The sequence below is a fragment of the Heterodontus francisci genome, chromosome 21 (assembly GCF_036365525.1).
Source record: "Heterodontus francisci isolate sHetFra1 chromosome 21, sHetFra1.hap1, whole genome shotgun sequence".
In the NCBI taxonomy this organism is placed as follows: Eukaryota; Metazoa; Chordata; class Chondrichthyes; order Heterodontiformes; family Heterodontidae; genus Heterodontus; species Heterodontus francisci.
Genome location: NC_090391.1, coordinates 57,674,470 through 57,702,153, shown reverse-complemented (window position 1 = coordinate 57,702,153; position 27,684 = coordinate 57,674,470). Strand labels below are relative to the sequence as shown.

The following is a 27,684-nucleotide window of genomic DNA, read 5'->3' as shown; positions in this document are numbered from 1 at the left end:
ACTCTAATCCCATTTTACAGTAATTGGCCCGTGTGTTTCTCATGTCATGTTTATCTGGGGTCAGGGTGAGCTGTCAGTGTGTGTCTGGGGTCAGTGTGTGTCTGAGGTCAATGTTTGTCTAGCGTCAGGATGTGATTGCGGTCAGTATGTGTTTATGGCCCATGCATGTCTGGGGGTCAGTGTGTTTCTGAGGTCAATGTGCACCTGCCGTCAGTGTGTGTCTTGGTTCAATGTCTGTCTGAGGTCAGTGTCTGGGTTCAGTTTGTTTCTGGGGTCATTGTGCATCTCGGGTCCGTACGTGTGTTTGGGTTCATAGTGTTTCCTGGGGTTAGAGTGTATCTGGGATCAGGGGTCAGTGTGTTTCTGTGGTCATTGTGTTTCTGGGGTCAGGAGCTGGCCTCATTGTTTATCTGGAGTCAGTGTGAGTCTGAGGTCGGTGTTTGTCTGGGGTCAGGGGTCTGTGCGTCCGTTATCAGTGTGTGTCTGAGGTCGGTGTCTGTCCATTGCAACCAAATTCTCGTTCTCTTTTCTCAAAAAACAGCTTGATAATGTTGCATCCCTCCAGTAAATCTCTGTGTTATATTCTCTGCTCTCAGGAGAACAATCCTGGCTTCTCCAAACTCTCCACGTAACTCAAGTTTCACTTCCCTGGTACCATTCTAGTTAACCTCTTCCACACCCTCTGAAGGACCCTGACATCCTTTCTAAAATGTGGCGGCCAGAATTAGACACAATATTCCAGCTGAGGCCAAACCAGTGGTCAATAAAATTTTAACCTCGCTTCCTTGCTGTTGCACTCTGTGCCACTGTTTATACAGAGAAACACATTTATGTTTTTATAAAGTAATAAGCTTGATGTGCCATCATGAAAGATGTGTGCCTGTACAGTCACTCTTTCCATGAAGCAGCTTTGAGATTGTTCCAACTGCCTTCTTTACACTTCTGTCTATGTAATTGCATCTGCCAACATCCCGCTCATTTCAGCAGTCTGTCTGTGGTCTCCCAAGTCGTGTTGCTATCCTCCTCATTGTTTAATACACTTCTGAGTATTGTGTCATCTGAAAACGCTGAATTATGCCCATTAAATGTAAGTTAATGCAATGTATTTCAAAAAGACCAGTTGTCATAATACAGACACCTGGGGAACACGACTGTATACGCCCTTCCAGTCGGAAAAACAACCTTTCACCACGCATCTCTGCTTTCTGTCCCAGTGCCAATGTCATATCCACGTGGCCACTGCCTCTTTAATCTATGGTTTTAAGTTTTTTCTAACCAGTCTATTTGATGTCATTTGATCAAACGCTTTTTGAAATTCCATATGCATAACTTCAATCAAACCTCATAAGCCCTCTCCATTGCTTTATCAAAGAACGCCATCAAGTTTACCTCACCACCACCTCTCACCACTCCTCTGAATTATCAGACTGCTTATCCGACATCCAGTACTGGATGAGCAGAAGTTTCCTCCAATTACATATTGGCAAAACTGAAGAAATTATTTTGGGAGCCTCTGCAAACCCCATTCCCTTGCAATCGACTCCATTCCTCTCCCTCTCAACAGTCTGAGATTAAAACACTTTATTTGCAAACTTGGTGTCACCTTTCACTCCCAAATGTGCTTACAACATCACTTTCATGTTAGAACTAAGAGCACCTATGTCCATCTATGTGGCATCGCCCGATTTCACACCTGTCTCAGCTCATCTGCCGTAGAAACTCTCATTCATGCCTGAGTTAACTTTAGTTTTGTCCATTCCAACAGACTCCTGGCTGGTCTCCGACATTCTACCCTGTGTAACCTTTGAGGTAATCCATAACTCGACTGCCTGTGTCTTAACTCGCACCAAGTCAAGTTTCCCTGTGCTCACTGACCTACATGGGTTCCCGTGCAAGCAAAGTCTTACTTTTAAAATTGCCAACCTTGCTTTTAGATTCCTCCATATCCTCACTCCTTCCGAGCTCTGTAAACACCTCCAGTCTCACAAACCTCCAAATTATCTGTGCTTCACAAATGCTGCACTCTTGTACATCGCTGACTTTAATCTCTCTAGCACTAGTGGCCACACCTTCAGTTCCCGCGGCCCCAAGGTCTGGTATACCGTCCCTACAACCTCTCTGCCTTTCCACCTTGCTTTCTTCCTTTAAGGCACTCTTAAAACGTATCTCTTTGACCAAACGTTTGGCCATCTAACCTAATATCTCATTTTTGTGGCTCGGTGTTTCATAATGCTCGTGAAGCACTTTGGGTTGCTTTATATCGTTAACAGGCACTATATAAATATAAGTTGTTGTTTTTGTTCAAGTTTGCCAGACATGATTTGTCATTAGCGTATCTGTGCTGTTTGCCTTTTTTTCCAATCAACGAATATTTTTTTTTCTCCTGGTTTATGACCTCTACAAATGTCACCACCCAAACGTTAGGCTGACTGGCCTGTAGCTAGAGGGTTGACCCATTTCTCCTTCTTTTAATCATGGTGTAACATTTGTATCCCTCTACTCCCCATTTACCAGCCCATATCCAAGGAGGATTGAACGATTCTGAGCACTGCCTTTCACCTTTCCTTCACTCAGCAATCTTCATGCATCACATTCAGACCCGTTGAATGATCTACTTTATTTCTGGTAACAATGTGTTGGATTGAAAAGGCCATTGATCCTGTTTGTTCAGTGACTGTAATTGATGTCAGTCCTAATCGTGACACTGGAGGGTTTCCTTCTTCTATTAATAAGGGACTCCTCTCAATGTGTTATTTCAGTCTGAGCTCTGCATGACACCCGAGCAATGGATTGGAATATCACAACAGTGGGCAGGAGTTTTTCCTGGGATCTTTACATTCTTTCCGCATTTTATGATGTACTTTCATTAGAATCCCGGATCAATTTTGTTCTTGCAATTATTCAATATATTTACTATCTAATCCTTGTCATTGTTGGTGTCCCTGGTAAGTCTCTCTATTCATCTATTAATTCTATAAGCCACATTTAACTGTATTACTTGTCACTTATTCCGCCCTCCTTTGATGCATTTGTTGTTACTTGTGAATTTTCATCTCCAGCTATTAGCAGTATAATTGATTGTTAACTATTTTACTGTTCTTGTTATTCACTCTCTAACTTTGCTGCTGTTTGTGCCCCTGGTAAGTCTCTATTTCCAGCTATTACATCTGTAATCCATGTTTCACTGTATTACTGTTCTCGTTATTTTATTTTTGGGAAGACAGAAGCCAGTGTCACTTGTCGTTGCCACAATTTCCATTCCCAATGGATAGACTGCATAAACTTCGCTGGCCAACGTCTCAGACTACAACAGACAGTTTGCAACCTTTATGTTCCGACACCATATTCTCTCCATCGCGTGAACACTGCCTGACACCACCTCTGCAATATCACCCATACCCACCTCTGCCTCAGCCCATCTGCTGCACAAACACTCATCTGCACCTTTGTTAAACCAACACTTGACAATTTCAGTTCTATCCTGGCCACGGTCCCAGTTATAAGCCTCCATAAACCACAGCCCATCCAGAACTCTGTTACCCATAAACTAACTCGCACTAAATTCCGTTCAGATAGAACTCCTGATCTCGCTGGTCGCGATGGCTTCCTGGTATGGGTGCATCAAACTTTTAATATTCTCATTCTTATGTTTGAATCCCTCCATGGCCTCACCCTTCCAATTGGTCCGTTTCCCCCGTCCATTTACCATGTTCATGCAAATCTTTTGCCTTCAATTATTTTTACAGGTCTCCTTTTAATGTGAATTTCTTTCCCTCTGTATCTCACCCCGACCGCGATTTTTGCTTCTGGTGCCGACACTACAAAAGCCTGGATCCATAAAATGGTGCGAGCTGAGTCACTGGTCACCTCCAGCGTGGACCTCACACAGTTCCATGCTGGCCATGGCACTAGCCCTGGCGTACCGTTCGTCTACTGGGAGCAGGATACGTGGTTTGAATGTGACATGAATCAACCATTCCGGCAGCTTTGATGCACGTCTTTGAAACTTGGTCTGTGCATGTCCACTGACCACCTGTGTTACTGACTATCAGCTGAATATACATTCAGCAGCATGAAGAACCCATTCTCGTGTTATTGAAAAGAAACAAACATCTCACTCAGTGACGTTTGACTTACATCTGCTGTTGTAAATCTAGTGGAGGTGTTGTGGATGGCTTTTGGATGTTGTATTTTCAGCTTCTGCAGACATTCAAGGAGGACAGAGGATTTGGTAACCTTACTCTGGACGAGGTATGGGAACTGTAGATAAAATGTCTCTGGGTATGTAGCATGAATAACAAATGGGGCAGCGGCTGCAGAGAGGGGGAGCTCTGTAAAGAGGGAGGAGGTGGTGGGAGGAGGAGGTGCCTCTGCCCTACCCATCCCGGGTTTTCTAAGATCACTTTTCCTCCCTGCAGCTAACCCAGCAGCAATGTGTGAGATGACTCTGATTCATTAAGGAGGTGGTCACAGAGCTGTGTCACATCCTGCAACAGGAGCTGGAGTCACACACCATGGCGCGACGACTGAGCTGTCAGTGGTCGTTAATGCTACTATTGCATCGAACTGCTTTCCAGGCAGAAGCGGGTGACATATTCCACATCTCCCAGTATGCTGTCTATCAATGCTTCTGGTCCATCTATTCTGGATGAGGAGAATACATGATCTTCTCTCTCAGCAGAGAGAAGCTGGGATAAACAGGTAATTACAGGCTAATGAGTCTAACATTAGTAGTAGGAAAACCATTGGAAAACAATTGGAAACAATTCTGAGGGACATGATTAATCTCCACTTGAAGAGGCAGGGATTGATCAGGGCTAGTCAGCATGGCTTTGTCAGGGAGGCATCGTGTCTAACAAATTTGATTGAATTTTTCGAGGAGGTGACTAGATGTGCAGATGAGGGTAAAGCAGTTGATGTAGTCTACATGGACTTCAGTAAGATTGAATGGGAGATTGGTCAAGAAGGTAAAAGCGCATGAGACCCCGGGCAATTTGGCTAAATGGATCCAAAATTGGCTTGGTGGCAGCAGGCAGAGGGTGATGGCCATGAGCTGTTTTTGTGATTGGAAGCCTGTGACCAGTGATGCACCACAGGGATCGGTGCTGGGACCTTTGCTCTTTGTAGTGTAGATTAATGATCTAGACGAGGATATAGGAGGTATGATAAGTAAGTTTCCAGATGACAAGAAAATTGGTGGTGCGGCAAATAGTGAGGAGGAATTTCTTAGATGACAGGGTGATAAAGATGGGCTGTTAGTATGGGCAGAGCAGGGGGAATGGAATTTAATCTTGAGAACTGTGAGGTGAAGCATTTTGGCAGAACTAAAAAGGGCAAGGGAATATACAATGGATGGGAGGACCGAGGAAGTGTAAATGGTCAGATGGACCTTTGTGTCCATAGATCACTGAAGGCAGTAGCACAGGTAAATAATGTGGTTCGGAAGACACATCGGATTCTTGTCCTTATTAGCCGAGGCTTAGAATATAAGAGCATGGAGGTTATGATGGAGCTGTATAAAACGCTAATTAGGCCACTATTGGAGTGCTGTGTACAGTTCTGGTTACACACGAAAAGAAGGATATGATTGCACTCGCGAGCGTGCAGAGGAGGTTCACCAGGATGTTTCTTGGGCTGCATCATTTCAGCTATGAAGAGAGACTGGATAGGCTAGTGTTGATTCCTTAGAGATGAGAAGGCTGAGGGGGGGATCCGATTGAAGTATATAAAATTATGAGGGGCATGAATAGGGTCGATAGGAAGAAACATTTTCCCTTAATGGAGATGTCAATAACCAGGGCGTGTAGATTTAAGGTAAGTGGCAGGAGGTTGTAGGGGATTTGAGGGTGGTTGGAATCCGGAAAACACTGTCTGAAGGAATAGTGGAGACAGGAACCCTCACAACATTGAAGAAATTTTTAGGTGAGCACATAAAACGCCCTAGAATACAAGGCCACAGGCCAAGGGATGGAAAATGGGATTAGAATAGATAAGTGCTTAATGGCCAGCATGGATACGATGGTGGGGGGCGGGGGGGGGGGGGGGGGGGCGGCGGTTCCAGTACACACTGGAGCAGCTGTCCAAGTTCATGGTGTTCTGCTGCACCCTTCATATCATCACTATCATGAGGACACAGGCATTGCCACCAGGAATCCAGAGACCACCTCAAGTGAAGAAGGGGGTGGCTGGGATGACATTTCCTGCACGCCTCCGACCCGGTAAGGCTGCAGAGAGCACCTGCTAAGACCACGTTTCCCACGGGACAACATCCCTACAACCACCATTGATCCGACATTCTCCATTGTTACAGCCCTCTGAGACGACCCATCACAGCGTCCTCTTTCTCAGCATCAAAGAACAAAGAACAAAGAACAAAGATAATTACAGCACAGGAACAGGCCCTTCGGCACTCCAAGCCTGCGCCGATCCAGATCCTCTCTCTAAACATGTCGCCTATTTTCTAAGGTTCTGTATCTCTTTTCTTCCTGCCCATTCATGTATCTGTCTAGATACATCTTAAAAGACTCCATCGTGCCCGCGTCTACCACCTCCGCTGGCAACGCGTTCCAGGTGCCCACCACCCTCTGCGTAAAGAACTTTCCACGCATATCCCCCCTAAACATTTCCCCTTTCACATTGAACTCGTGTCCTCTCGTAATTGAAACCCCCACTCTGGGAAAAAGCCTCTTGCTGTCCACCCTGTCTATACCTCTCATGATTTTGTACACCTCAATCAGGTCCCCCCTCAACCTCCGTCTTTCTAATGAAAATAATCCTAATCTACTCAACCTCTCTTCATAGCTAGCGCCCTCCATACCAGGCAACATCCTGGTGAACCTCCTCTGCACCCTCTCCAAAGCATCCACATCCTTTTGATAATGTGGCGACCAGAACTGTACGCAGTATTCCAAATGTGGCCGAACCAAAGTCCTATACAACTGTAACATGACCTGCCAACTCTTGTACTCAATGCCCCGTCCGATGAAGGAAAGCATGCCGTATGCCTTCTTGACCACTCTATTTACCTGCGTTGCCACCTTCAGGGAACAGTGGACCTGAACACCCAAATCTCTCTGGACATCAATTTTCCCCAGGACTTTTCCATTTACTGTATAGTTCACTCTTGAATTGGATCTTCCAAAATGCATCACCTCGCATTTGCCCTGATTGAACTCCATCTGCCATTTCTCTGCCCAACTCTCTAATCTATCGATATTCTGCTGTATTCTCTGACAGTCCCCTTCACTATCTGCTACTCCACCAATCTTAGTGTCGTCTGCAAACTTGCTAATCAGTCCACCTATACTTTCCTCCAAATCATTAATGTATATCACAAACAACAGTGGTCCCAGCACGGATCCCTGTGGAACACCACTGGTCACACGTCTCCATTTTGAGAAACTCCCCTCTACTGCTACTCTCTGTCTCCTGTTGCCCAGCCAGTTCTTTATCCATCTAGCTAGTACACCTTGGACCCCAAGCGCCTTCACTTTCTCCATCAGCCTGCCATGGGGAACCTTATCAAACGCCTTACTGAAGTCCATGTATATGACATCGACAGCCCTTCCCTCATCAATCAACTTTGTCACTTCCTCAAAGAATTCTATTAAGTTGGTAAGACATGACCTTCCCTGCACAAAACCATGTTGCCTATCACTGATGAGCCCATTTTCTTCCAAATGGGAATAGATCCTATCCCTCAGTATCTTCTCCAGCAGCTTCCCTACCACTGACGTCAGGCTCACCGGTCTATAATTACCTGGATTATCCCTGCTACCCTTCTTAAACAAGGGGACAACATTAGCAATTCTCCAGTCCTCCGGGACCTCACCCGTGTTTAAGGATGCTGCAAAGATATCTGTTAAGGCCCCAGCTATTTCCTCTCTCGCTTCCCTCAGTAACCTGGGATAGATCCCATCCGGACCTGGGGACTTGTCCACCTTAATGCCCTTTAGAATACCCAACACTTCCTCCCTCCTTATGCCGACTTGACCTAGAGTAATCAAACATCTGTTCCTAACCTCAACATCCGTCATGTCCCTCTCCTCGGTGAATACCGATGCAAAGTACTCGTTTAGAATCTCACCCATTTTCTCTGAGTCCAAGCATAACATCCCTCCTTTGTCCTTTAGTGGGCCAATCCTTTCTCTAGTTACCCTCTTTCTCCTTATATATGAATAAAAGGCTTTGGGATTTTCCTTAACCCTGTTTGCTAAAGATATTTCATGACCCCTTTTAGCCCTCTTAATTCCTCGTTTCAGATTGGTCCTACATTCCTGATATTCTTTCAAAGCTTCGTCTTTCATCAGCCGCCTACACCTTATGTATGCTTCCTTTTTCCTCTTAGCTAGTCTCACAATTTCACCTGTCATCCATGGTTCCCTAATATTGCCATTTCTATCCCTCATTTTCACAGGAACATGTCTCTCCTGAACGCTAATCAACCTCTCTTTAAAAGCCTCCCACATATCACATGTGGATTTACCTTCAAACAGCTGCTCCCAATCTACATTTCCCAGCTCCTGCCGAATTTTGGTATAGTTGGCCTTCCCCCAATTTAGCACTCTTCCTTTAGGACCACTCTCGTCTTTGTCCATGAGTATTTTAAAGCTTACGGAATTGTGATCACTATTCCCAAAGTAGTCCCCTACTGAAACTTCAACAACCTGGCCGGGCTCATTCCCCAACACCAGGTCCAGTATGGCCCCTTCCCGAGTTGGACTATTTACATACTGCTCTAGAAAACCTTCCTGGATGCTCCTTACAAATTGTGCTCCATCTAGACCTCTAACACTAAGCGAATCCCAGTCAATGTTGGGAAAATTAAAATCTCCTATCACCACCACCCTGTTGCTCCTACATCTTTCCATAATCTGTTTACATATTTGTACCTCTATCTCACGCTCGCTGTTGGGAGGCCTGTAGTACAGCCCCAACATTGTTACCGCACCCTTCCTATTTCTGAGTTCTGTCCATATTGCCTCACTGCTCGAGTCCTCCATAGTGCCCTCCTTCAGCACAGCTGTGATATCCTCTTTGACCAGTAATGCAACTCCTCCACTCCTGTAATGAAAAACCACTAACCAAGCGTTTTGGTTGATTTCTTAATCCAACAAAACACTAATTATGATGCAAAACTGAATTATTCACTCTTGTGTATTCCCTTAGTTCCTGCCTTGCAGGTTCCCTCGACTTGCCTCGTGCTTCCACACCGTGTTTCCCCAGTTTCTGCAGCATGGCTTGTGGGAGGCTGCTAACTTCCACTGGAGGAGACTGCAGCTGGCCTTGCTGGACGCCCTCGAGCAACTCTGGGCCTTGAGGGCTCGGATTAGGATTGCACCACCTCGACATGGGTAAGCAGCAGCCTGAACTGGCTGATGGACAACAGCAAGGGCACTGGCAGAGTGGCAGTTTAATTTTGGTTCCGTTAAACCTGGGGGCAAGGACTGCAGTTTGCTTGAGGGTACTTTTTAACCTGGATCGAGAACAGCATTTTGGCTTGAGGTGTGTTTCAGCGACTGTGGTTTATTTTGGGATGTGTTGAAACTGGGGTGAAAGGCTGCAGTTCGGTTTGGTGTATGTTTAAAATGCGAGCAAGGAGTGAAGTTTGGTTATGTGTGTACTTAATCTGGGCACAAGGTCTGCATTTTGGAATGGAGTTTTTTTAACCTGAAGGAAAGTCATGCATTTTGGTTAGCTATGTGTTTAAGCTGGGGGCAAGTACTACAGTTTAGTCTCGGGTGTACTTAACCTGGTTCAATGTACTGCGCATAGGGTGTGTTTATATGTGTGGAAGGACGACATTTAGGTTTGGGGTTTGTTTGACCTGGGATCAAGGACTGCAGAGTGGTTTGGGCTGATTTTAACCTGGGTGGATTAGTGGTTGTTTGGTTAGCGGTGCGTTTAACCTGTGGGCTGCAACTGCAGTTTCCTTTGGGGTGTGTTTCGCCTGGGGGGTTTGGATTAGGATGTGTACAACATGGAAATAAAGACTGCAGATTGGTTTGCTTGGGGATTAATTTGGGAGCTGGAACTGCAATTTGGTTTGACATGTTTAATCATTTGGGCGGGGGGTGGGGGGTGGGTGGTTGGCTGTCTGATTGTGGCAAGGACTGAGGTTTGGTTTGGGGTTTTCTTTGACCTGGGGGAACGGTCTGCTGTTTTGCATATGATGTGTTCATGCTGGGTGAAAAGAGTGCAGTTTGGTTTGCGGTGATTTCAATCTGTGGTCAATGACTGCAGTTTGCTTTGGGATGTGTTTCACCAGAGGACAAGGGCAGCAGCTTGGTTTGGGACGTGTTTAATCTGAGGACAAGGACAACAGTTTGGTTTTGGGTTTGTTTCACGTCGCAAAACGATCTGCAGTTTGGTTTAGGATGTGTTTCGTCTGGTCAGAAGGGCTGCCGCTTTCTTTGTGATGGGTTAATGCTAGACGCAAGGACTGCAGTTTGGTTTCGTGTGTGATAACCTGCGATCATAAGATCATCAGATCATAAGAACTAGGAGCAGGAGTAGGCCGTCCGGCCCCTCGAGCCTGCTCCGCCATTCAACAAGATCATGGCTGATCTTTTCGTGGACTCAGATCCACTTACCTGCGCTCCCACCGTATCCCTTAATTCATTTATTGTTCAAAAAGATATCTACCTTAGCTTTAAAGACGTTTACTGAAGAAGCATCAACTACTTCACTGGGCAAGGAATTCCATAGATTAGCAACCCTCTGGGTGAAGAGGTTCCTTCTTCATTCAGTCCTAAATCTGCTTCCTCTAATCTTGAGGCTATGCCCTCTTGTCCTAGCTTCACCTGCCAGTGGAAACATCCTCTCTACTTGTATCTTATCTATTCCCTTCATGATTTTATATGTTTCTATAAGATCCCCTCATTCTTCTGAACTCCAATGAATATAACCCCAATCCAATCAGTCTCTCCTCATAAGCCAACCCCTCCAACTCCTGAATCAACCTAGTGAACCTCCTCTGCACCCTCTCCAGTGCCAGTATATCCTTTCTCAAGTAAGGTGACCAAAACTGCACACAGTACTCCAGGTGCGGCCTCACCAGTACCTTATACAGCTGCAACATAACCTCTCTGCTTTTAAGCTCAATCCCTTTAGCAATGAAGGACAAAATTCCATTTGCCTTCCTAATTACTTGCTGTACCTGCAGACCAACCTTCTGAGATTCATGCACAAGGACACCTAGGTCCCTCTGCATAGCAGCATGCTGTAACTTTTTACCATTCAAGTAATAATCCTTTTTACTGTTACTTCTACCGAAATGAATGACTTCACATTTATTAACATTGTATTACATCTGCCAGACCTTTGCCCACTTTCGCGATGTGTTTAACATGAGTGCACAGACTGCAGTTTGTTTTGTGATGCGTTAACTTGGGAGCCAGTTTTCCAGTTTGGTTTGTGCTGTTTTTATATTTGGATTGGTCTGTGTTTAACCTGCTGGCAACTACAGTGGTTTACTTTGGGATATGTTTAACATGGGACAGATGACTGCAGTTTTGTTTGGTCGGTGCTCAACCTTGGCAGAAAGATTGCAGTTTGGGTCAGTGTGCTTTTAACCTGGGGGAAAGGCTTCAGTATGATTTGGGACCTACTTAACTTGGGAACGGTGTGCTGTTTGGAATGGGGTGCATTTAACCTGTGGTCAAGGGCTGCAGTTTGTTTTGTCATGCGTTTAACCGCGGGTGGGGTGGCTGGTGGTCAAGGACTGTGATTTTATTGTCGTGTGTTTAGGCTAGGGAAAAGAATGCAGTTTGATGTGGTTTATTTTCCGTAAACTGCGTGCAAGGACGGCAGTTTTGCTTGGGGTGTGTTAAATCTCTGGTTGTGGGTGTTTAATCTCGAGTCAAGGGCTGTAGTTTGGTTCAGGATGTGGCTAACCTGGGGGCTCTATTATTACTCACTTATTTTGTTTGTAAGCTATTGTAATATCCTCAGGAGTGCAAGAAATATCCCAACAAAACATGTTTTTTATTATCAGTTATATAGAATATGTAGACCCTCAGTTATTACATGAGCCCATCTAAACACCTCTCTTTCTGGAAACACCAACACTGCTTGGTCATGTGTGAAGCAACATCTCTTCCTCTGGTGATCTTCGATTACAGCTCTGTTTTTAAGGTTGTCCCTTCTTAAGTTCGTCTGACAAACATCCCCTTTCTTCCAGAGATAAACGACATGGGTAAAATATATGTTTATGTTGCAGTTTCGAGTAACTGTGAATGATTAAAACTAGACGTCATTTACAGGTAAGCAAAGATAACAGTCTCCAAAACGTAGAGGAGGTTTGCTTATACATCTGATTTTCTCATCGTAAACCTCTTCCCAGTATTGAGCTCATATTAATGACTCCTCTGAGATTATGGTGACTCAGAATGGTGGTTAGCATGTTCTTCCTCTGTGCTCATTGGCTATGTATGTTCATCGTCAGACTTTGTCTTTGCGTGTATCGACGATGTCACGGTGTCATCATATATGGTGCAGCTGTACATCTCTCTGAGCTGACGTCGGTTCTCTCTGGACGTCATAAAATCTGTGCTGGTCGCAACCTCTGCAGGAGACCAATTTCCCAACCCATGATTGAGGGCTCTGACCTTAACAATTCTCACAAGCAGAGCTAATTCGTGTCCTACAATGACTTCACGTTCCCTTGTTTAGATAAAATAATATCATTTACTGTGGAAAACTTAGAGAGATGATGGGACAGCAAGTCATAAAGAGGGTTCATGGAATGCTCTTCTTTATTATGAGAGGAATTGAAAATAAATGTAAGGATATTATGCTTCGTTTATACAAGTCATCGGTGAGATCATATCTCGAATACAGTGTGCAGTTTTGGTCTCCTTATTTAAGGAAGGATATAAATGCTTTGGAGGTTGTTCAGAGGAGGTTTACTGGATTGACACCTGGCATGAGTGGGTTGTCTTATTCGGAAAGGTTTGACCGATTGGTCTTATTTTAACTGAAGTTTAGAAGTGTGAGGGGAGACTTGATTGAAGTATGTACGATCCTGAACGATTTTACCAAGGTGGATGTGGAAAGGATATTTCCTTTGTTTGTGAGTCCAGAACTAGGGGGCAATGTTTTAAAATTAGGGGTCACCCTTTCAAGAGCGAGATGAGGAGATTTTCTTTTCCTCAGAGCGCTGTGCGACTTTGGAAACTCTCTGTCTCAGAAGGTGGTGGAGGCGGGGACATTGGATATGTTTAAGGCGGAGGTAGATAGATTTTTGTTCGTCAAGGGAATCAAAGGTTATCGGGGGTACATATGAGTGTGGAATTTGAAGCAGAAACAGATCAGCCATGATCTTATTGAATGCTGGAGCGAGGACGATGGGCCGAACGGACTACTTCTGCTCCTAATTCATATGTTCGCATGACCTGGCAGAATAGTTCTTTAGTGCCTTCCAAATACCAACACTGTGGCCGTCGCAAAGCCATGTCTGATGGAGTAGCAAGGAGGTGAGATCTTGTCCCTGTCCCGTCTGCCTACACTCTAAAATTAGCGAGGCGATGGTGAACACTATGTTTTCAGTCATGCCATTGGATGTTGGATAATGTGGTGATAATGTCACGTAATGGACTCCCCACCTGGTGGGAAAGTTTTGGAATGGTCTTCCTGCATATTGCGGTCCATTGTTGCAGGTAATTTCTTCTGGCTCACCAACAGGCTAAACTGAGTGCTGACTGTATCAGCAACCACATCACTTGGCATATCTCGTAGCAGCCTGATGATCGGACACTTGAAGTCGTCCTTGACAATGTGGAAATGCCTTGAACGAGAAATAAATCTGTGCCCATCTCATGTGGAATCAGTGGTTCCTTCAGTGGAATTAGCTGACAACGTTGACATGCCTCACAGGATTTCAATACTGCCTCAACATCACTGTTGATTCCTGGCCAGTAGATCTCCTCTCTGGTTAGGCGTCTGATATGTACTATTCCTAAATGCCCTGGATGCAGTTTGGTTAGAATATCAGAACTCAGAGCTTCGGGTGTCAGGACTTGTTTTCCATTGAAAATCGCCCCTTGTGATATATCGAGCTCGTCTTGATATGGCCAGAACCAGTGTAGACGTTCGTTTATTCTTCATGTTTTGACAGGCCATCGTTCCACAATTAATTTCCACAACAGCATTAGGGTAGGCTCTCGTGTTGCCTCATCTCTTAGTAGCTCGCGGTTGTTGGGTCCAAAACTCATGGGATCGATCTTCAAGGCATTCTCAATCTCAAATTAGTTTTTTCTTTGTAAAACATGTTTTAATGACTCAGTTGAATTATGGACATTGGAATCTTGAAGCGGTAATTTGTTTTGTGTTTGTTTAATTAGTCACCAGCAGATTCCTGGCTTTGGCTTGTAAACAAGTCTTACTAGAAGGCACCTGTCTGTGGATAATCACCCAGCAGGGGTAGCGTTTGATTTGGGGAAATGTTTACAAAGAAGTGACAGATCAAGATTTATAGTGGTCAGGAGACATGACTTCTAGAATGTTTTATTTTCAGTTTGATAAGTTACAAAGGAGAGCTGTTTTCTTGGCTGACAAAGAAGAATCAGCTCTCTCTCTCTATCGCTTAAAAAACAAAGTCTGTCTACGGTGTTCCATTTTCCTATTTCCACCTGTATTTGAAAAACCCTGCATATTTGAAGAAACCCTGTGTATTGAATGTATGGGAACTGAAAACCTTGTTGCTGCATTTCTGCTGTAAGACCTATCTGAAGCCTCTGTAGCTGCATTTCTTCGAAAGCCGACACAATCTGATCTTCAACATCGCCTGGAAAGAACTATTCTAGGAAGATCCAAGTGACGGCCTTCTACACGCCTTTGGTATGCCAAATGAAAAATCAAGGACAAGGATTCTGCCTAAGGTTTTTTCAAGTATATATTTGCTTGGTAACAGCGCTGTCATCATCCATCCTTTTTCAGGTTAGCTGGTGTGTGTATGTCTGTGTGTGTGAGGGGCTTTGATATTTAGATGTTTGTCAGTATGTTTTGATTGATTGTTGGTTAATAAATGTTGTATAATAAACTTATGGTTTTGTTGTTTATTAATGAAACTTGGTTGGTGTGTTTTATTCTGAGAAAAAGAGAGTATATGATTGACCGTATTGGGAGTGCGAACATTTAAACATATGTTGTGACCTGTGGAGAAGTGGCACTAGAATAAACAGTGCACTCCTCCTGCTTCAGTCATAACAGTATCTACACCATTGGCGTGCAAATCCAGTGAGGCATCTGCAACTTTATTTGGGTTAGCCAACCTGGTCAGTGTTGTGACCATTTTACTTTCCGATTTATATCAGATGTCAGAATCGTAGCCAAGGACCTTCAACAAATGTCCCTGCCACTGTGGAAGAGCATTCATAAGCGTTTTGTGCCATATGGTTTCAAGTGGCTTGTGGTCAGTCTCCATGATATAATGTTTTCTCATGGTGTGAAACCTAACGATAAAAAAACCTGGAGCTGAGGGTTCACATTCAGTGTTTGAATAATTAGATTGAATTTTTGACAAACTTTTGATGCAAATTCGATTGCCTTCCCTTCAGCATGATGCAGTCACATTATCCTACTTAGGACACATGGACCTAGAGCTTGGCCTCTTTGGTTATATTATAATACTGTCGAACGCTGTCTTGACATGACAGAGCTAACTTCAAGGACGCTCACACCTGCTAGTAGTCTTCCTGCCTCAAATATAGGGTATTTTTTCTGCAGCAGATTCCAAAGCAGTGCACCTCACGCAACGACATTGGGAATGTACGTGGCCAAAAAGTTGAACAGCCCTCGACAACCTTGTAGGTCTTCCCAGCTGTGAGGAGTTGCCATAGCGCTGGAATGTTCGATCTTATCTGGGTCTGGCGTATTCCTGTGGCGGAATATATCGACCCAAATAAGTTGATGTGTCCAGCTTTGACCTGTCAATTGTTGTTATTAAACACAAGACCCGGACAATGAACCATAGTATTAGGAAATGCAACTTTCGGTTACCTTCTACCTTGGTCCAACCCATCACCATGATATCGCCATCTATACAGATACACAGCAGGAAAAAAAAAAACTCCATTATCCTCGCCATGTATTGTTCAAAAATGTCTTGGCTGATGCACACGATTATGAGGTCGTGGGTTTGGAAGATGTTGTCGAAGAGAATGTGGTGAATTGCTGCAGTGCATCTTGTTTATGGTACACTGCACTCACTGTGCATCGATACTGGAGAGAATAAAGGTTCATTGTGGTAAATATGTTGCCGAACAAGCCGGCTGCTTTGTCCTGGATGGTGTCGAGCTTCAGGAGTGTTGTTGGAGCCGTAATCATTCAGGATAGTGCAGAGTGTTCCATCACACTCTTGACTTGTGCCTTACAGCTGGTGGACAGACTCTGGGGAGTCAGATGGTGGGTTACTCGCCACAGGATTCATAGCCTCTGACCTGCTCTTCTGGCCAAGTATTATGTGAACGGCTCCAGTTCAATGTTAACCCCCAGGATGTTAATAGTGTGAGTTTAAGCGGTGCAATTGTTACTGAATATCAAGGGGAGATGGTTAGATTTTCTCGTGTCGTAGATAGTCATTTCCTGTCAGTTGTGTGGTGCGAATAACTTATCACCTGTCAGCCCAATCATGAATGTTGTCCACGTCTTTGTGTGGATGAACAAGGACTAGTTCAGTATCTGAGATGTTGCAAAGGGAATTGAACTTCGTCCCATCATACGTACATCCGAACATGCGAACATATGAATGAGGTGTCGGAGTTGGCCACTCGGCCCCTCGAGTCTGCTGGCTGATTTGATTGTATGCTCAATTCCACATGCCCGCCTACCCGACAAACCATTCGCCACTTTGTTTAACAAAAATCGATTTACCTTTGCATTAAAAACATTCAAAGATTCTGCGTCTATCGTCTTGTCTGCAAGACATTTCCAAAGACTCACGACCCTCTCAGGCAACAAAAAAAATCTCCTCACCTCTGTCTTAAATGGGTGACCGCTTACATTTAAACAATAACCCCTAATTCCAGATGGTACCACAAGGGGAAACATGCTATCGACATCCACCTTGTCAAGTCCCCTCAGAATATTATGTTTCTATCAAGTCGCCTCTTAATCTTCCAAACTCGAGTGGATACAAGCTGAGCCTGTCCAACCTTTCTTCATAAGTCAACTCGCAATTGCAGGTATTATTCGAGAAACTTTCCCTGAACATCCTTCATTAAATGAAGAGACCAATACTGGCGACAGAAATGGTCTCACCAATGCCCTGTATAGCTGAAGCATAACCTTCCTACTTTTGTATTCAGATATCCTCGCAATAAACGATAACATTCTAATAGTTTTCCTAACTATATGCTGTACCTGCACCAGGAAACCCAGATCCATGTGCATCTCAGAGAGCACTGCAATCTCTCACCATTTAGATCATGTGTTTCTTTTTTATTCGTCCTGCCAAAATGAACAGTTCCACATTTTGCCACATTATACTCCATTTGCCAAATCTTTTCACACTCATTTAACCGAACTGTATACCCGTGCAGCCTCCTGATATCGTGTTCACAACTTACTTACCTAACTATCTTTGTGTCATCAGCAAAATTCGCCTTCATCCAAGTTATTTATATAAATTGTGAAAGTTTGAGGTCAAGGGGCAGCTTGGTCAGCAGTGTAGATTAGATTAGAGATACAGCACTGAAACAGGCCCTTCGGCCCACCGAGTCTGTGCCGACCATCAACGACCCATTTATACTAACCCTACACTAATCCCATATTCCTACCAAACATCCCCACCTGTCCTTATATTTCCCTACCACCTACCTATACTAGTGACAATTTATAATGGCCAATTTACCTACCAACCTGCAAGTCTTTGGCATGTGGGAGGAAACCGGAGCACGCGGAGAAAACCCACGCAGACATAGGGAGAACTTGCAAACTCCACACAGGCAGTACCCAGAATCGAACCCGGGTCCCTGGAGCTGTGAGGCTGCGGTGCTAACCACTGCGCCACTGTGCCGCCACCACAGCTAGTGGCTAAGTGGGATCAGCAAATAGGAGCACCTGAAACAGATTTAAGAAATAACTGTATCAGCACTTAGGCTTTGCGGGTGTGAGTTCTCGTTTTGTGACACATTGAATTGTGTTTTATTAAATGTCACTTGTTTGCTTATGCCTGTCTCAATACAGTGATGATGGCAACAATGATATGTATGCATGGGAGCTGTTTGAGGTTGAGTATGGTGTGTGCGCTGATCAACTGGAATATTGTTGATGGGTGCGTGGTTCTAGACTTTCACCAGGCATGATTGACAGCAGTGAGACTGGAATGTAGATCTTCGGTGGATTAGATGGCTGACGTGCTGCAGTTCAAGAGATATGCCTGAGTATTGGAGCTTCCTGAGCCTCTCTGTCACACAACACTTAAGACCTTCCAAGTGAACCCACAGGCTGGGCATGTAGCTACGTTTCCTCTTTGGAAACATCCTCATCCTCTTCATCTGAAGATGCCTTGTGCAGGAACATGTCTTTAGCTCCCAGGGCTTCCCACAAGGCAGGGCGAGTTCGTGCAAGGTGTAGCAGACAATCCGAGATCACCTTGCTGGTGAATAATATAAGTCAACATCTGAGTGTTCACATTGCAGCTTTCCTCAGCCTCGGTCCTTGGATTCCTCGCAGGTGCGATCAGCCATCTTTTCAGTGAGCAATCCCTGTCACTAAAATTCCATCCTTGTAGGTGCCCTGGGCGTGGTGATGAAACGTGGTTGTAATTTGGAGCGCCAGAGAATGTAAGCATCGTGACTGCTCTCAGGATAACGAGCACACAACTGCAATGTCTTTTTGTGGTGGTCACAGAAGACATGAAGATTGAGGGAGTGATATCCTTTCTGGTTTATGAAGGACGCTGGATAGCCTGCAGTAGCCCTGAGGTCACAAGCCTGCGGTCAATGACTCCTTGGACTGGTGGAATCCAGTCATAGCGCCAAAGCCTCTGGTTCTCTCAGCCTGAATGTCTTCATCAGTTAAAAGCTTGATGCATTAGTTAGACATCCTGAAGAGGGCTTCGGTCACCACCTTGATGCAGTGATGTGCAGCTCAATGGGCGATGCTGTACATGTCCCCATTGACATACTGGAGTTAGCCTGAGACATGGAAATCCAGGAGAACTGTTAACAACAGAGCCACTGGCATCATAGGGTCACCCACGCAATTAGAGCTGACCTCCAACACCATTATGCCACACAACGCTGTCACAAGCACAATAGTTGGAGACACTGGTGCTCTGACATCTAGAGGAATGACAGCCACTGCTGATGCACCCTGCCTACTGGGTAGCCTTGTCTCCTCACAAGTCTTTGCACCCGTTCCACTCTGTGGCCTTTTGCCCCTTCCTCATCACCAAACTACACCTTCAGATGGCCAGCATGGCACTGATGTCCTTACATAGATAAATACTAATTAGGAGCAGAGGTAGGCCGTTCTGCCCCTCGAAACTTCTCCACAAATCAATAAGATCATGGATGTTCTGTTTGTGTCTCGAATTCCACACTCACATTTACCCCGATAACATTTGCTTCCTTTGCCTAACGTGAATTTATCTACCCACCCCCTTCACATTATTAAATGACCCCGCCTCCACCACCTTCTGAGGCAAAGAGTTCCAAAGTCGCAGAACACTCAGAGCCAAAAAAAAATCTCATTTATGTCCCAAAAAAGGCGACTCCTAATTTCAAAACAGTGCCCACTCGTTCTACATTCACCCACAAGAGGAAACATCCTTTCCACATCCACCTTATGCGGACTGTTCAGGATCTCATAAACTTGAATCAATTCTTCCCTCATTCTTCTAAACTCCAGTGAAAACAAGAGCTGACCAGCTGCTAGCCTCTCCCTCCTTCTCCTGATCTCCTCGCTGGAGGAGCCTCCTCCAGAATAAAGGCTGCCCCTGGCATTGCATACTAAATATATAATTAAGGCAACTTTCCAGCGGGTGCTGCGAGAACACGCTATCCCAACCCTCTCTTAAACAGCTCTTCCAAGATGGCCCGGCCAGGAGGTTCAGTTGTGCAAGTAGACCTGAGTGAGCTAACGATTTCTGCCATTCAACTTTAACTTGAAACCGCAACTTCACGAGACTTCGTCCTTCAGACCGTTTTCTCTGTCCCTCTTTGCAGCTGCCTTATTGCTGCCAAGATTCTGAACACCAATATGGCCAAGGTGCATCCCATAAAATGTTGTGGGACACCGAACATTGAATTCATTTAGATTCCCAATTACATTAATTGGCCTTTACTTGGCTTTTATCAGATGAGCAATGGCGTCTCCACCTTTCTTTACATCCACTGCACGCATAAAGGCGTTAAAGCATAATGCCATCGAGGGCACGATGTGACATCATGAAGCGCCATTTTTGCGCCCCGACCCCACTGGTGCCGCCGATGTGATCTGCATTTTGAATGTAACATTCCATCCATGGTCAGTCATACATTGTGACAATAGGTTTTGGATGGAAAAGGGGTTAACTGAACCTATTTGTTCAATGACTGCATATAAACTCACTCTCCATGGACCCTAATTGTATCAGTGGAGGGTTTTCATCTTCTGTTCACAGAGGACTCCTTTCAGTATGCTATCCCATAATGTCAGTTGAGGCATCAGCCCGGGCACTAACAGAGATCAGCATCTCCGGAGGGAGGGACCAAATGAACGTGTGGGATATATAGTTTTCCATGGGAACGTGGAATGGGTTTACTATCATCTGGTTTCTGCTGTTGCTGGTAAGTCTTTCTATCCGAGTGTTAATGCTATAAAACACGTTCCACTGCATTACAGTTTGTTTTATACTTTACCTATGTAGTTTCAGATATTAGTTATATTCAGTAAAATGCTTTTGCTCAGGGGGCGATATTGCTTTAAATTTCCTTGATTTGATTATTACACAGTAACACATTTATTGTTCTTAGTTCAATTAATGTTGCAACTTCGCTCTCAGTACCTCTTCACGTGGTGTACTGTTCTTCAGCTTAAAAGATTCTTTCAGTTTCAAACACATATTGAAATTTAGAAATTAATGGATTATTACCTGAGCCACGTGAAAATTGGCAGACGGCAAAAAAGAATAGAGAAATTAATGCGTGGCTGAAAGACTGACGTTGTACAAGTTGGTTCCGGTTCGTGGTGGGGGTGGGGGGCACAGGCAACAGCACTGGAGAAAGTGGTGTCTGTATCATTGCGACGGTCTACCCCTGATTAGTTCCAGGGCTGGTGTTCAAATGAACCACATAACTAGAGACGTAGATAGGGTTTTAAACTGAATATTTAGGGCAAGGGATCAAATTTGGGAAGATATGGTAAATCAAGGAGTAGACACCGTGCAAGAGAGAAAGGTATTAATGTGGAAAATGATAAAACAGACTGTGACATGTAGGTGCAGAGCGTACACATCTAAGAGTAAATGAATAGATAAGGCGAGAGGTAACAAAATAATAAAACGACAAAACTAAAGGTTCTGTATCTGAATGCACGTAGCATTCGAAACAAAACAGATGAACTGAGAGCACAAATAGAAGTAAATAAATACAATGTGATAGCCATGGCAGAGACATGGCTGCAGGACGACATAGATTTAGACCTGAATATTGAAGGGTACATGGCATTTAGGAAGGACAGTGAGCTAGGAAAAGGTGGAGGCGTAGCACTGTTAATTAATGATAATATTAGGGCAACAGAGAGGGATGATCTAAGTTCATGATACCAGGATGTCGAAGAAGTTTGGGCCGAGATGAGAAATTATAAAGTCAAGAAGCCATTTGTGGGAGTGATGTACAGGCCACCTAACATTAACGACACTGTTGTACAGGGTATAAAGGAAGAAAGAAATGCCAGTATGCCAGAATGCTGCAGTGATAATTAAGGGGGAGTTTAATCTACATATCGACTGGAAAATCAGATGGGCAGAGGCCGAGATGAGGAGCACATAAAATATTTTCAGGATAATTTCTTGGAACAATACATTCTGGAGCGAACCAGAGAGCAGGCTATACTAGACCTGGTATTGTGCAACGAGATAGGATTAATTGATGACCCCAAAGTTAAGGATCTGCTGGGTAGTAGAAATCATTATATAATTGAATTTTACATTCAGCTTGAGGAAGAGAAGAGGGGGTCCAAAACTCATATTTTAAACATAAATAAGGACAATTATGAGAGCATGAAAGCAGAGCTACATAAAGTGAAGTGGCAAATTAGATTAATGGATAGGTCACTAGAGATGCAGTGGCAGACATTTAAGGGGATATTTCAGAATAGATACATTCAACGAGAATTTTTTTTCCAAAGGTGGGACCCACCATCCATGGCTAAATAAAACAGTTAAAGATAATATAAAACGTAAAGAGAAAGCCTGCAATGGCACAAAGATGGAAGGCATCAGAATATTTGATGTAATATATTTTAAGAAGCAAAGAATGACTAAAAGATTGATAAGGAAGGTAGAATTAGAGTATGCGATAAAGCTGGCTAGAAATTTAAAGATATGTAGTAAGAATCTATTTCGATGTTTTAAAAAAGGAGTTAATAAAGTGAGCGTTGGTCATATAGAAAGTGAGTCTGGGGAAATAATAATGGATAATAAGGAGATGGCAGATGAACTGAACATACATTTTGCATCGTTATTCACTATTCACGATGCAGGTAATATCCTAATATTAGCTGAATGTCAAGAAATGGAAGGGAGGGAGGAACTCAAGAAATTTACAATCGCCATGGAAGTGGCACTGAACAAATTATTGGAGCTGCAGGCTGACAAGTCCATGTGTCCTGATGGAATTCATCCTAGGGTGCTAAAGGTTGTGGCCATTGAGACAGTTGATGCTTTAGTTCTTAATTTTCCAAAATTCGCAAGATTCAGGGAAGGTTCCGTTAGATTGAAAAATAGCGAATGTAACTCCTTTATTCAAAAAGGGAGGGATACAGAAATGAAGGAAGCTACAGGCCAGTTAGATTAACATCTGTCTTAGGGAAAACGTTAGAAGCTATTATTAAATAAGTTATAGCAGGGTACTTATAAAACAAAATCACGGTAATCAGGCAGAGTCAACATAGCATGATGAAAGGGAAATCATGTTTAAGCAATTTATTGGAGTTTTTTGACGGAGTTAGATGTGCGATGTATGAAGGGGAAGCGGTGAATGTACTGTACTTAGATTTACAGTAGGCATTTGATAAGGTGCCACATCAAAAGTTATTGCAGAAAATAAAAGCTCATTGTGTAGGGGCTAACATATTGGCATGGATAGAAGATTGGCTAGCAAACTTAAACAGAAAGTAGGCATTAAGGGGTCCTTTTCTGGTTTGCAAGATGCAACCAGTGATGTGCCACAGGGATCTCTGCTGGGGCCTAAACTACTTACAATATATATATTGTAAATAGAGACTTAGATGAAGGGGCCGAAGGTATGGTTGCCAAATATGTTCATGGCAAAATGATAGGTAGAAAAGTAACTTGTCTTGTGAAGAGGACATGAGGGGGCTACAAGAGATATAGGAAGGGTAAGTGACCTGGAAAATTGAGTATAATGTGGAAATGTGTGACATTGTCCATTTTGGCATGAAAAAGAACAAAGAACAGTACAGTACAGGAACAGGCCATTCGGCCCTCCAAGCCTGCGCCGATCATGATGCCTGTCTAAACTAAAACCTACTGCACTTCCGGGGACCGTATTCCTCGATTCCAATCCTATTCATGAATTTGTCAAGATGCCTCTTAAACATCGCTTTGGAACCTGATTCCACCACCTCCTCCGGCAGCAAGATCCAGGCACTCACCACCCTCTGTGTAAAGAACTTGCCTCACACATCCCCTCTAAACTTTGCCCCTCGCACCTTAAACCTATGTCCCCTAATAACTGACTCTTGCACCCTGGGAGAAAAGCTGCTTATTATCCACTCTGTCCATGACATTCATAACTTTGTAAATCTCTATCATGTCGCCCCTCCACCTCCGTCGTTCCAGTGAGAACAATCTGAGTTTATCCAACCTCTCCTCATAGCTAATGCCCTCCAGACCAGGCAACATCCTGGTAAACCTCTTCCGTACCCTCTCCAAAGCCTCCACATCCTTCTGGTGGTGTGGCGACCAGAATTGCACGCAATATTCTAAGTGTGGCCTAACTAAGGTTCTGTACAGCTGCAGCATGACTTGCATGCAGAATAAAGAAGCAGCATATTATCTAAATGAGGAGAGATTGCAGAGCTCTGAGATGCACCGGGATCTGGTACCCTAGTGCATGAATCGCAAAAGGTTAGTATGCAGGTACAGCATGTAATTAGGAAATCTATCAGAATGTTATTGTTTATCATGAGTGGAATTGAATACAAAAGTCATGCTTCAGATATACAGGGCATTGGTGAGACCACATCTGGAGTACTGTTTGCAGTACCGGTCGACTTATTTAAGGAATGATGTAAATGAGTTAGAAGCAGTACAGATGCGGTTTATAAGTCTAATACCTGGAATGGGCGGACTGTCCTACGAGGAAAGATTGGACAGGCCAGACTTGCATCTGCTGGAATTTAGAAGAGTAAGAAACGACATGACTGAAACATATGAGATCCTGAGGGCTCTTGACTGGGTGGATGTGAACAGGATGTTTCCCCTTGTGGGAGAATATAGATCCAGGGGTCACTGTTTAAAAAAAATGGGGTCGCCCATTTAAGCCAGATGTGAAGAGATTTTTTTTTCTTTCAGAGGGTTGTGAGAATTTGGAATTATCTTCATCAAAAGGTGGTGGAAGAAGTGTCTTCTAATTCTTTAAGGCAAAGGCAGATAGATTCTTGATAAGCAAGGGAGTGAAAGGTTATCAGAGTTAGGTGGAAATGTGGACTGATCAGACCAGCCATGAACTTATTGAATGGTGGAGCTGCTTCGAAGGGCCGAGTGGCCTCCTCCTCCTCATTCGCAATTTCATACCATCTTCAATCAAATTTTGTTGGATGCAAATAATTATACCGAGTTTTAGAAACCTCTTTACTGATATAGATCACATATATTTTGTGAAATATTTGGCTTTAATGCCTCAGAACAAAACTCACTTTGCAGCATCTCCTACTTCATATCAGTGTTTATTTTTCTAGATGTCATGATGTGAGAACAAGTGTGATTTATCTTCCAAGAATAAATTTATTAAATTCACTAAATTTTCAGTTGATTAATTTGAATCATTACTTTGCTGTAATGGAATTCAGTGCTCCATGTCAGAGGGGAGGGACACTCTCAGTCGGTCAAGCATTGTACTTTCTAACTGTTCCTTCCTTCCTTTCCTGTAAATGTTTTTTTTGTCTTCTTTATTTGCTAAAACCCTCTGATCATTTGTTTTTACTGGAAAGTAAAATAAAGTGTCAGACCAACAGTGAAGTTTATCTGATCTCCTGTAAGCTGTTGCTGTGCATGTTTTATTTCATCCAAAATATTAATATTAATGGTTGATTTCATTGAATGATAATTACTGTCTCCAGTGGATAACCCTGACAGAGGCACAATCATTTTAAAACATCCTGGATACAGTGCATATTTACATATCTGAATTAGTACTACTTCAACCTGGTAGCTTTCCTCGCAGCCCTGTTCCTTTCGTTTCCTCACAGTTAACGTACTGACGATTGGGATCCTGTCTCGGGGAAAGTGCGGTCTCTCTAACTGTATCACTCACTACCTGGTGGCCATGGCAGTGGCGGATGTACTGATCATTATACTCGACCTGATATTGAGACACATCCCCATTGTTTATCAGGAGAAGTTTCAGTTCGTAGTGTTCATCCCCAGCTGTAATATCCACGCCATCCTGCTTTACGCAGCCACAGACTGCTCTGTCTGGTTCACCGTCACTTTCACCTTTAATCGATTTGTGGCTATTTGTTGCCAGAAGCTGAAAAGTAGATATTGCAGTGAGAAAACAGCAGCTGTGGTTCTGGGAACAGTGACTGTGCTGAGCTGTTTAAAGAACATGTTCTGGTATTTTATGTTAACAGATCGATATCGGCTGATGAACCAACCCTGGTTTTGTATTGAGAGAATGGATGTTCAGTATTCTCTGATCTGGGCCACAATCGAGTTCCTTCATCACATTCTAACACCGGGGATCCCATTTGTGGTGATTCTGCTGCTCAATGCTCTTACCGTCAGACACATTTTAGCGAGCAGCAAAGGACAGAGGAGACTCCGGGCTCACAACAGTGGGGAGAGTCGCAGAGATCCAGAGATGGAGAACCGAAGGAAATCCATCATTTTACTGTTAGTTATCTCGGCCAATTTCATACTGTTATGGGCACTGTTAATGGTATATTCGATATGGTGGCGGATCTGGAATGTGGGGTCAGTGTCTGTAGTGCTACCTCAATTTCTACAGGAAGTGGGATTCATGCTGCAGCTACTGAGTTGCTGCACAAATACTGCGATTTATGCCCTGACCCAAACTCAGTTTAGAGAGCAGTTGAAAAATGTGCTGAAATATCCCTTTATTAAAATTGTTAAATACATTCAATGATGAGAGGAAATGAATAAATGTCTATTTCCAGCATGTTCTCATCTTATTTCACATTTCCAGCTATGGGATGTTGCTCAGGTGACAGAGCAAGCGCGGCACCTTCATTATTGTGGTACAGCGGCCTGTCCTCCATGGTGACAAGAGAGTGGAGGCGATGACTGTTCTCTATGTTAAGGGGGAAGTAGGGTCGTGTCCTATTCCCCAATGTGACTGGGAAGAGGGGGCGGGGCCTGTCCCCAATGGTGACACGGAAATGGGGCGGGGCCTGTTCCTGATGGTGACGCTTGAATGGGGCGGGGCCTGTTCTCCATGCATGATGACCCTGGCGGTCTCCATCGTAACCAGGATAACGACAAGGAAAACACCCGGAAAACGAGAGATAATGTTGGAAACAACAGCCTGAAATATGCAAAACCCTTAACAGCCCTTCATACACATCCGTATCATTTTATTATCCTTCATGTTCCTTATAATCTCGCTTAATGCGTTATAGAAACATAGAAACATACAAAATAGGAGCAGGAGTAGGCCATTCGGCACTTCGCGCCTGCTCTGCCATTCTTTACGATCATGGCTGATCATCCAAATCAGGAGCCTCTTCCTGCTTTCGGCCCATACGCTTTGGTCCCTTTAGACCCAAGAACTATATCTAGCTCCTTCTTGAAAACATACAATGTTTTGGCCTCAACTGCTTTTTCTGGTAGCGAATTCCACAGGCTCTCCACTCTCTGGGTGAAGAGATTTCTCCTCATCTCAGTTCTGAAATATTTACCCCATATCCTTCGAATGTGACCCTTGGTTCTGGACTCCCCCACCATTGGGAACATCCTACCAGCATCTACCCTGTCAAGTCATGTTCGAATTTTATAGTCTTCTCTGAGATCCCCCCTCACTCTTCTGAACTTCAGCAAATAAAGTTCTTACTGACTCAATCTCTCCTGATACGTCAGTCCCACCTTCCCAGGAATCAGTCTGATAAACCTTTGCTGCACTCCCTCGATAGCAAGAACTTTCTTCCTCAGATGAGGAGAACAAAACTGCACACAATATTCCAGGTGTGGCCTCACCAAGGCCCTGTATAATTACAGCAAGGCATCCCTTTTCCAGTACTCGAATCCTCTTGCTATGAACGCCAACATACCAT

At 44.0% G+C, this 27,684-nt stretch overlaps 1 protein-coding gene across 1 annotated transcript; it reads left to right on the top strand.

Annotated features, from left to right (window-relative positions):
* Positions 1-2,785: 2,785 nt before the first annotated feature.
* LOC137381021 (probable G-protein coupled receptor 139) lies at positions 2,786-26,540 on the top strand. Its single transcript, XM_068053419.1, has 2 exons — positions 2,786-2,945; positions 25,642-26,540. The coding sequence occupies exons 1-2, from the start codon at positions 2,786-2,788 to the stop codon at positions 26,538-26,540; spliced, it is 1,059 nt and encodes a 352-aa protein (XP_067909520.1).
* Positions 26,541-27,684: the final 1,144 nt, after the last annotated feature.